The 11,574-nt window shown below is 36.0% G+C and overlaps 1 protein-coding gene across 1 annotated transcript; it reads right to left on the reverse strand.

Moving 5' to 3' along the window:
• Positions 1-10,826: 10,826 nt before the first annotated feature.
• LOC145060539 (putative mitochondrial protein AtMg00300) lies at positions 10,827-11,219 on the reverse strand. Its single transcript, XM_079008186.1, has one exon. It carries the CDS (start codon positions 11,217-11,219, stop codon positions 10,827-10,829), a length of 393 nt encoding a protein of 130 aa, XP_078864312.1.
• Positions 11,220-11,574: the final 355 nt, after the last annotated feature.

Genomic DNA, 11,574 nt, shown 5'->3' on the forward strand with positions numbered 1-11,574 from the left:
TATCAAACCCAATATAGATCTATACACAACTATCACGTTCTCCCTCTAGGAGACTCTGATTATAACTAGCAGGAATTAGATTCCGCACTCGGACATACGGAAGAGAATGTCTCACAATTTAGGTTAACAAGTTTACGTGTGGTGTGCATAAGTGTAAAGCCTTTTCCTGTGTGAATAAAACCTTCCGAAATGTGTTCTTTGTGTTAATGGAAACATAAACCATACCTATTATAGTTTATCCCAAAACATTTGTAATGTATAAAAACTCTTTTATGAAAACGCTTTTGTAATGAATTTACACTTAATGTAATGAAAGTTCCCTTTTGTATAAATGTACCCTTCTGAAATATATTTGTATTTTGTAAAGTATCATAAACTATACCTATTATAGTTTATCAAAACAAGGATAGAAATAGTAAAGTACATAAACTATACTTAACATAGTTTAATAATACATTTGTATGTAATGGGTGTACTTTAATTATGACACTTGGTTATTTCTATGTATTATTTAGTGAAAATCCATTTGTTAACTGGTGTATATCTAGATATGAATACAAAAATGCCACATACTACAATAACACATAATCACATATAGATATATACCTTGCTCAACATGTTACAAGGTGAAATGAAATTTATAGTGTTTTTCTATTTATAACATTTTCTGTAGCTGTTATTGGAAAATTTGTAGAAAAATCATAAAATGTCCAAATCAAGTTCTGTAACTTCTGAGAGTTTGGAAAATGAGTCTAGTTGGTTCATAAAGTTTTCCATAATTTTTAGGGACCTCTAACTTGTGTGACCAAGTCCATAATCACAGACTGGTCCGGATTGGTGTTTGAGATGATAGGCAGTTTGTAAAAATCACCATAAATTGTAGAAAAATCGTATGGAGATGTGCAAGTAGTCATTTTAAAGCTAAGAACTGGAACTACTTATACCTAAAACAGTTTTGTAAACAAAAATGTTTAAGTTGTCCAAAACAGTCCGTGAATGGGGTCCAACTTTTCTGATGAAGGCTGTTAGAAAAGTTTAGTTTTGTTCTTGTTGTTTTACTTGTATTCTCCCCCTAAAAACTTGAGAAAACATGAAAATGTAGGGGTGTGAACTCACCTTAAGTGATTTCAGTAGATGATTGTTGAAGAATGGAAGTATTTAACTCAAGAACACTTGGAGATGCCTTGAATATTTTCGAGAATCTAGCATCATAGTTATGGAGTTTGCGTAAGCAATTAATGATTTGAGTAGAATGAAATGCAATAATCACAAGGATGATGAATTATACTTATCAAGAGTGGAAGAACACTTGATGATCAGCCTTGGGATCTTGAATTAGAGAGAAAAGTTTGAGGGAAAAGTTGGAGTTGGATCTTTGGTGGAATGAGAGTAATTGAAAGAAAATGAGGAGAGAGGTTGAGTGACCAGCCCTAAAAACGTGGGGATGACTTGTGAGAGGGGTAAAAAGTACAAGGAAGTGACAAGGTATGGTAGGGAGGAGTGTGGGTTAGGTATGGAGTGGGTATGGGGTTGCTTGCGTCATAAAATAAGGTAAAGTCAACACTCTACCTTTGTACTTCACCTACTCTCTTTTGGATAAGGTTTTATCCCCAAAACGTGATAATTCATTACTGAAGGGGTCTTATATGTTAAAATAAAGTTTTGGGTGAAAATCCCGTGTTAAAACAATTAAAAACGGGCCTAAAACGCAAAATTAGTCGAAAACCGGGAGAAAAAGGTCATTCCAGCGAGACCTCTCGGTCCTAGGCTGAGGTTCGGTCCCTAGGCCGAGGTTCGGTCCCTAATGCAGCTAGGCGCGAAGCGAAGGGGGGGGGGGGGCGAGGAAGCGAGAGGCGAAGGCTCGGTAGTCTCAGAAGCGAAGGCTCGGTCTCAGAAGCGAAGGTGATCAGACCCGAAATGTACCGAACTTTCGGGTTCGGGTGATGTGCGAGGTTCGGTTCCAGGAGCCTTCGGGTTCGGTTCTTTGAGTGAGGTTCGGTTCAGCAGCCTTCGGCTCAAAAGGGTTCGGGTCCTAAGAGGACTTTCGGGTCCTAAGAGGGGTTCAACCAACATGTATAAGGATAGCTTTAGTCCATTAGACATGTAAGTTATTTCCATGCTCGTTAAGTATGCAAAAGGACACTTAAAGCCCATTAAGCATATAATGAATAGTCCAGGCCCACTAAACATGTAAATGGACCACTAAGGCCCAATAAACATGTAAAGGATAATTTTGGTCCATTAAGCATGTATATGGGTCACTAAGGTCCAATAGACATGTAATGAATGAATTGAGCCCAATAAACATGAAAATGGATCACGAAGGCCCAATAAGCATGTTTAGTGAGTATTAGGCCCAATAGTTGTATCGTTGTTGTAATTATGTTTGTTTGTTATAACATGATTCGTTTTAGTTGATGTGTTTACCGAAAATAATGTAAATAGCCCAACATTTTATTATCATGATATTCTTAATCTATTACATCATAATTCTACAATTTGGGCTTATTCTAGTAAAACTTACACTTTAGGTCCTTAAGACCTAAAATATATGTTTAGGGACTTATTTCTCATAAATGACATTTTTAGCCCATTGTGGTTAAACATAACATTTTGACCTATTAATTTATAAATATTTGTATTTTCGGCCCATTTATCTAATAATTGACAATTTGGCCCACAAATACTTATGTTGATGTTTTCAACCCATTTTTAAAGGATTTTACTTTTTCAACCCCAAATTGGATAAAAATGACCTTTTCGGCCCTCATTTGATAAAAATTTCATTTTCGGCCCTTACTTAATATAAATGACAATTTCGGCCCTTATTTAAGAAAAATGACACTTCAGCCTATTTTTGCAGAAATTTACATTTTCAGCCCCTAATTGGATAAAAGTGGCATTTTCAGCCCGTTTTCCATAAAATTGACATATTAGGCCCAACTTTGAAATAATTATCATTTTTAGCCCAAAAACCGTGGGTTTTTCATTTTAGACTCAAGATTACATATAATGACATTTTGGTCCATCAAAACCAATATTTTTCACTTTAGCCCCAAGAAAACCGTAAAGCCCATTTAAAAGCCCATTATGCGAAAATTTTCATTTATGGTCCCTCTAATAACAAAATGTCATAAAAGTTCATCTTTGAAATATAGTGACCCTTTTTGTCCTTATGAAAACCATATATGTCATAAAAAGTCCTAACATTTTTGTTTATTTGACAAATATAGTCCTTAAACATGTTTTTTGTTAGTTTATTCAACAAGAATGTATGTTTAACACTTTAATCCATAAAGTATGTTGTTTAGAGTGTTTTAGTTTACCATCTCAACTATTTTTGCTATAACTTTCGAGATCCAGGATGTATAGCCATATTTTCACAAGAGAAACACACATAACATGCACAATACTTAGATCTATCACATAAACACTTGTATTCTCCCCCCAAAAACATGTAAAACCCGAAAAAAAAAAGGGGTATGAACTCACCTTGCTTTTTTGTTCTCGGTTTGGTGAAGATAAGAGAGAGGTTTTGGCTCTAGCAAGCCTTCCTTGAGTAGATCTCGAGCTTATGAGATTTCTAAGAGTATGATCACAAACAAATGTTTAGAAGGAGTGATTTAACATAAGAATGAAGTTATATAACTTGGATATGTAGGGACCTACCAAGGAATGGTGATTTTTGGTGAAAATCCCATTGAACACACTCTAAATCTTCGAAAATTTGGAGAAGGAAGGAGGTTTTCTAGATAGAGTTTCTTAAGAGATTTTTGAAAGAAATGAGGTGGTTAAAAGAGTGGTTTGGCCGTGAAGAAGAGGGGAGAAGAGAGAAAGAAAGAGAGATAGAGATAGAAAGAGAGAGAGAAGTGATGTTGCATGGAGATCCTCCATGCAATAATTATGTGTCTCATGCTCATTAGTCCCCTTATTTTCATTCTTATATATATATATATATATATATATATATGTGTGTGTGTGTGTGTGTGCATTGGGCCAAGAATGGGCTCAATGAATGAAGGTGAAATAGCTTTGGGCTCAAATCCTTGGCCTTGATCGAATTTCACAGGCCTAATAATATTTTTCGGCCCATTGGGCCCTTAGGATGGTTCACGGCCAAATGAAAGTCCATTAGGTGGTTCATGGCCCATTAGAACCAAAGAAATGGGGTTTATGGCCCATTAGGGCTATTGGAGTTTTTGAGGCCCAACTTGGCCTAATAAGAGGATCCTAGTCCATAATAAATTTGAACCAAGATTTCTAGGGTTTCCAACCCTTAGTTGAACATGAGAGATGTATTTGAATGAGCATTGAGTGATATTCACTTAGGGTACATGCTTTACAATAGTTAAATGATTACATGAGAATAGAATTTCCTAGCTAAAATGCTAGTTATGACAGACAAAGACTTTTGTGTTTGAGTGGGATTTTTCTTAATATCTGAATTTGTTGTAGACATTGTCTCAACAGATTTAGACATTATCTTTTCAATCTTTTGCTTTGTCAAATCATTTGGTTTCTTACAATTATCCACAACTTGCCAAAAAAATTCTTTCTTGCTTGTCTTTTCGAAACTCCATTTTCTTTCGAAAAAGTTTCAATTAGTTCCTTAAAAGCGTACAAATTGATTTTAACCATTTGATTTGTTTCAACAAAATTTTGTTTTGAAACTTCTTTTGAAATTTGTTTTTTTTTTCAAACCATTTTCGTAGTGGTTTTTGTCTTTGAAAAATATATGAATTCTTTGTAATATTATTTTTGATAGTGCTTTGATTTGAAAAGAATCATTCATCTGATGTTTTCTTGTTATCTTCTTCAACCATCTTGTTAAATTTCGGTTTAATGTTATCAGTATTCCCAGTAGTGACAAACACTTGATTAGGAAAACTGATATCATCTGTGCACTTGAAATTTGGATACACAACCGTATTTGTTTCAAGATAATGAGCACCTTTTTTAGTCATCACTTTGTCGAAATTTTCAGTATCTCCATACACTTGATCAACAACAATTCGAGGAGTGATTGTTTCTTTCGAAACATTCTTTTCTAACTTTGAATTTTCGGAACCTCATCCTCATCCTTATCATCACTGCTATCAGTTTGACTATCTCTGACATTCACATGGTCGAAATCATAAACTTTTGAAGTAGAGGGTTTGTTAGTGTCAATCTTAACCATCGAATCAGTACATATTTCTTTGCCTTAGACTTAGATGTGACATTAATGACAGACAACTAAGAACAATCGATACTTTCCTCTTCCTCAATTTCACTCATTTTGCTAAAACTATCAGAATTATCTTCGAGATCAACGTAATTAGATTGAGAGTTAGATTTCGAATTCTCATTTCTTTTCAAAAAAATTATTTGTTCACTTTTGGTCAATGTGTGATTCACAATTTCAACAAGTTCATCAACATTAAGATATTCATATATTTTAACAATACCATAAGCAAATCGATTATCAGGAACTCTGTCAAATTATGCTATGGTTTTTTCACAGTCATAAGATATGCTATCAACCTTTTCTCTTTCGAAAGCTAGAAAAGATAATAACTTCCTATGTTGTTCTTTGCTTATATCAGATGAATGATGCAATGCAGTTAATTTCACATATCGACGTTTATCTGAATTATAATAGATGTTCCTTTATGCTTATAACATCCTTACATCATTATCCAAATTTTCCCTATCACAATTAAGATTTTTCAATTGACGTTTTAAATACTCAACCCTCCCTCTTTTCGAATCCAACAGCTTTTGAGTCTCTAGCAATTGTATATTATATTTCTTAGCCTCATTACTAGCAGACACAACAAGAGTATCGAAATAAGCAACAGTATCATCAAAAGCAGTTATCTCAGAATCATATGCTTGTAAAGGAATATTAAAAGATTGAAGAATAGAATGTACCTTGGTAGTCATCAGTGATTTATCTCCACTCTTGGTCACGAAACAACGACCAGTTACCACTTCTTCATCTTTTTCCACGAACTTTGCATACATTGCACCATGTGTAGGATTGCGCATCTCCTCAACATCTGATCCAGATGACCAGATTTGATAAGTTCCTTCATCATCACCTTCACATCTGATCCAGATGACCAGATTTGGTTTCGACTTTGGATTTAAAGGTTTATTGAAAAACTTCTTTACTCTGTTGTTAGAATAAAATGCAACTGCCTCACTGTCAGAGTTCATCAAAAATCTTTCTTCATCAAAATTTTCTTTCTCAAGTGTCTCCTTCTCATCAACTTTCGAAACCATAGCTAATAGACCACCCATACTCATTTTTGTCTCCTCAGCTATTTCATTAACTTCTCCTTCGTGAGTCTTCAAAAAGTTGTATAGATCATTCAAGGTTGAATTATCGAAACTCTGTTGATTTTTCACCATCATGCTAACACTTCTTCATTCCTTACGAAGTCCCATAATGAATGTGAGATTGCACTCCATGGTTGACCTTGTGACTCCATAACGATTGCATCTGTAAATGAGTTCGTTCAAGCGATTATAATATCCTTCAATGGATTCACCATCTTTTTGTTTGAACTCTTTTAACTCAGCTAAGCATTGCTTCACAAAATTAATCTTCATTTTATCACTTCCTTGAAACTTCTCTTTGAGAGTATTCCAGATTTCTTTAGCAGTTTTACAACCACGCACATAGTTGTAAACAATAGGTGGCTATGCACCTTGCAGTTCCCTCAAGCATCTTTTCTCATTGTTCTTCAGCCTCGTAGATTGTTCACTAATATCTTGATTTGAACCAAATGAACCAATGTTCTGAACATTCAAAGGAGGTTGAACATTTCCAGTAATGCAATTCCAAATCTCCTCGTCCAGTCCATTTAGATAATCCTCCATTCGATCAGCCCACTGATCATAATAATCTGTAATTAGCATAGAAATCTTAGTTGAAGATCCTAGCAGATTAGAAAAAGAGTTATCTTAGAATCATATGCTTGTAAGGGAATATTAAAAGATTGAAGAATAGAACATACCATGGTAGTCATCAGTGATTTATCTCCACTCTTGGTCACGAAACAACGACCAGTCACCACTTCTTCATCTTTTCCCACAAACTTTGCATACATTGCACCATGTGTACGATTACGCATCTCCTCATCATCTGATCTAGATGACCAGATTTGATAATTGCCTTCATCTTCACCTTCACCTCTAGCAACAAAAGACATACCATTTCCTTTTGCTCAAAATTTCTCCAGACGTTCGACATAGTATGCTTCATCTTTCACCTTGTTCTTCTTTTCATCCTTCTTTCGAAGCATACAATCATTAGCCATGTGATTTGCATCATGGCAATAATGACAATCGATTCCAGAGTCTCCTTTGAGTTTCTTTTCAACTTTTGCATCATCATCCTTCACAACATTCTTTTCGATCTTTTTCTTATCATCAATCACAACTTTGTTAACGAAACTTCCTTTACCATAATTTGGTTTCGACTTTGGATTAAAAGGTTTCTTGAAAAACTTCTTTACTCTGTTGTTAGAGTAAAATGCAACTGCCTCATCATCAAAGCTCATCAAAAATCCTTCTTCATCAGAATTTTCTTTCTCAAGTGTCTCCTTCTCAGCTACTTTCGAAACCAAAGCTAATGGACCACCAAGACTCATTTTTGTCTCCTCAATTATTTCATTAACTTCTCCTTCGTGGGTCTTCAAAAAGTTGTATAGATCATTCAAGGTTGAATTATCGAAACACTATTGATTTTTCACCATCATGCTAACACTTCTTCATTTCTTACTAAGTCCCATAATGAATGTGAGATTGAACTCCATGGTTGACCTTGTGACTCCATAACGATTGCATCTGTAAATGAGTTCGTTCAAGCGATCATAATATCCTTCAATGGATTCACCATCTTTTTGTATGAACTCTTTTAACTCAAATAAGCATTGCTTCACATAATTAATCTTCCTTTTCTCACTTCCTTGAAACTTCTCTTTGAGAGTATTCCATATTTCTTTAGCAGTTTTACAACCACGCACATAGTTGTAAACAACAGGTGGCAATGCACCTTGCAGTTTCTTCATGCATCTTTTCTCATTTTTCTTCAGCCTCGTAGATTGTTCACTAATAGCTTGAGTTGAACCAAATGAACCAATGTTCTGAACATTCAAAGGAGGTTGAACATTTCCATTAATGCAATTCCAAAGCTCCTCGTCTACTCTATTCAGATAATCCTCCGTTCGATCAGCCCACTGATCATAATAATCCGTAATTAGCATAGGACTCTTAGTTGAAGATCCCAACAGATGAGAAAAAGAGGTCATCATATTCATGTTAAAGTTCGCCATGAAATTACGGATGCGATTTTTAGAAAAACTTGATGAATTTCACTGATGAATGAATGAATTGATCAGGAATTCCAAATCGATCACTCGACTAAACAAATCAATTGCAGAATCAAATCACAACTGAAGATCAAATATGATTTTCAGAACCAAAAAGTGTTAAAACTTTTGAATCAAAATCGCGACTCAAAAACTTATGATTCAGAATGAAAACCAGATCATTGCAGTATGATTCCTGCTCTGATACCAATTGTAGAAGTGATTAATCAAGTGTATGAAAGAAATCAGAGTAATCAAAGTATATGAACAACAAGAAGTAAATAAGATCTTGTTTCAGCTCGATTATACTTTCAAAGTACACAGAGAGTATTAGACAGAAAATACATGCCAAAAGTTCTATCTATCTCAGAGTACATCTCCTATTTATAGGAGAACTGAAAGTACACAAAAAAAATACTAAGGACTCGACATTCGGACTTTGATACTAAAAATGCCTTAGTAAATAGATTACAAAACATTCGAAACTAACTCAACAAACTTCGACATATTACAACAAATTTGACTCAACAATGTACTTCCTTTCTTCATTACTAGTGGGTATAGTGCTTGGACAAAGTTTAAAGTGAGCCGCCAAAGGAGTTCCAATAGGCTTCGACTAATCACAATTGAAGGACTACATAACTTTATCAATGCACTTTTGTTAAGAAATACATAACCGCCCTGATCTTCTGTCCCTTTGAATCTCCATCCCCAGTATCTTCTTTACTTCTCCCAAATCTTTCTCCTCAAACTCATTCTTCAGGTTCGCCTTCAAGTCATTTTTTCCAGCCCTGTCTTTGGCTGTGATGCGCATATCATCAACATATAGCAACAAATATATGTAGGAATCTTCTGAAAATTCCTTTGACTAAACACAATTGTCAAAGTGGTTCCGAGTGTAGCCATTCGATATCATGAATGAATCAAATCTCTTGCACTATTGTCTTGGAGACTGCTTCAACCTATACAGGGATTTCTTTAGCAAACATACATGATCTTTCTTAGAATCAAGGAACCCTTCTGGATGGGATATATAAATCTTCTCTTCTAAGTTTCCATGAAGAAATGCAGTTTTCACATTAAGCTATTCAAGCTCCAGATCAAATGCATTCACCATGGCTAAAAGAACCCGAACTGTCTTGTGCTTCACGATCGGTGAGAGCACCTCGTGATAATCAATTCATTCTTTTTGAGAAAACCATTTCACCACCAATCTTTCCTTGAACCTAGTTGGTTCAACTTCTGGTATCCCTTTCCTTCTTCTTAAAGATCCATTTGCATCCCACTGGCTTCACTCCCTTTGGTAATGGAACAAGATCCCATGTTTCATTCTTCTCTAAAGATTACATTTCTTCATTCATGGCAATCAACCAGTCATTTTCTTCTTTACTCGCCACAACCTCTTTATACGATTGAGGCTCCTCAGTGTCAATGTCTTCTCCAGTTGCTAAAGCAAAAACAATGGAATCAAGTTCACCTAAATTCACACATCCCACATATCTACTAGGTTGTCAAGTGACCCTCCTTGATCTTCTCTTTGCTATTGATTTTGGCCTATCATCATTCCAGGCATCAGGACCACTGGACGAAGATCCCATGGGTTTCTATTGGGTTTCATCTTATCCAGGTTGTTCACTACTGCCTTGCTCTTTGTCACTTATCACAACTCTGTCTGGAGTTTGAGTTACAAACTCCACCTTCTGGCTAGCACCCTGATCTTTGTTTCCTGCTTGACTTGTATCACCTCCTTCCTGGTTACCCATGGGAGATTCATCAAAGGCCACATCTCTGCTCATGTTAAATGTAAGAGGTCTTCCTTCTTCTGTGCACCACAGTCGATAATATTTTACTCTTGTCGCATATCCTAGAAATATGCACTTCATTGACCTTGGCTCAATTTTACCATAATTCACATGAACATATTGCTGGGCATCCAAATATACATAAAATAGAATAGTCAGAGGGTTTCCCAGACCATACCTCTAAAGGAGTCTTCAAGTCTATTGTAGTTGATGGTGATCTGTTCACCAGATAGCAAGTAGTATTAACTGCTTCTGCCTAGAATTGCTTGGATAAGTTAGTAAATATCTGCATGCACCTTACACATTGCATGAGTGTTTGGTTCATCCATTCTTCCATTCCATTTTCTTGTGGTGTGTGTCGTATAGTGCGGCGCCTCACTATACCTTCTACCTTGCAGAAATTGTCAAATAGAGCATTGCAGAACTCCAACCCATTATCAATCTTCAGAGTCTTGACCTGTTTTCAAGTCCTTTTCTCAACCATGGTCTTCCGTTCCTCGAACTTCCCAAACACCTCATTTTTGGTCTTCAGAAAGTACAACCAAACCTTCTTTGAATAATCATCAATAAACATCACAAAGTATGAGCATCCTCCTTGAGACTTCACTGATGCATGGCCCCACAGATATGAGTGAACATACTCCAAGATTTCCTTGCTTGTGTGTTAACCGACACCGAACTTCACTTTACAATGCTTTCCCTTAATGCAAGCTTCACAAAACTTTATCTTTCCAGTAGCCTCTCCACCAAGTAGTCCTTGTTTACTTAGAACTCCATTCTCACTCATGTGCCCCAACCTATGATGCCACAACTCTATCTTGTCATCACCTTCATTCAAGGATTGAGAGATAGCCATTGTTCCCATAACCGTACTGCCTTCAAGGATATAGATCCCTCCACGATTCATCCTCCCTTTCATTATAACCAGAGTGCATTTGGTCACTTTTACCCAGTCACCTTTAACAGCGTACCTCATCCCATTCTTAGCCAATGTGCTAAGAGAAATTAGATTCTTCTGAAGTTCTGGAACGTACCAGCAATCTAACTTCCTGACCATGCCATCGTGCATCTTGATCTACACCATGCCACTACCTTTGATACTACTAACCCAATCATCACCCATCTTTACTATGTCATCCCACTCTTTGAAGGAGTCGAACTAGTTATGATTATATGTCATGTGATAGGATGCTCCAGAATCCAAGACCCAAGCATCAGCATAACTTGATCTACATACAGTCAGTATAACACCATCATCCCCTTCATTAGAAATTTCCTAAACCACAACAATAGTGATATAGTTGCTTGATTCACTTTTGGACTTCCCATTCTTCAAATATGGACAATTTCACTTGAAGTTCCCCTTCTCCTTACAATTAAAACACTTGCCATTCGATGAACCTTTAGACTTC

The sequence above is a fragment of the Lactuca serriola genome, chromosome 6, assembly GCF_051521515.1.
Source record: "Lactuca serriola cultivar US96UC23 chromosome 6, Lser_US96UC23_V15, whole genome shotgun sequence".
NCBI classification, from domain to species: Eukaryota; Viridiplantae; Streptophyta; class Magnoliopsida; order Asterales; family Asteraceae; genus Lactuca; species Lactuca serriola.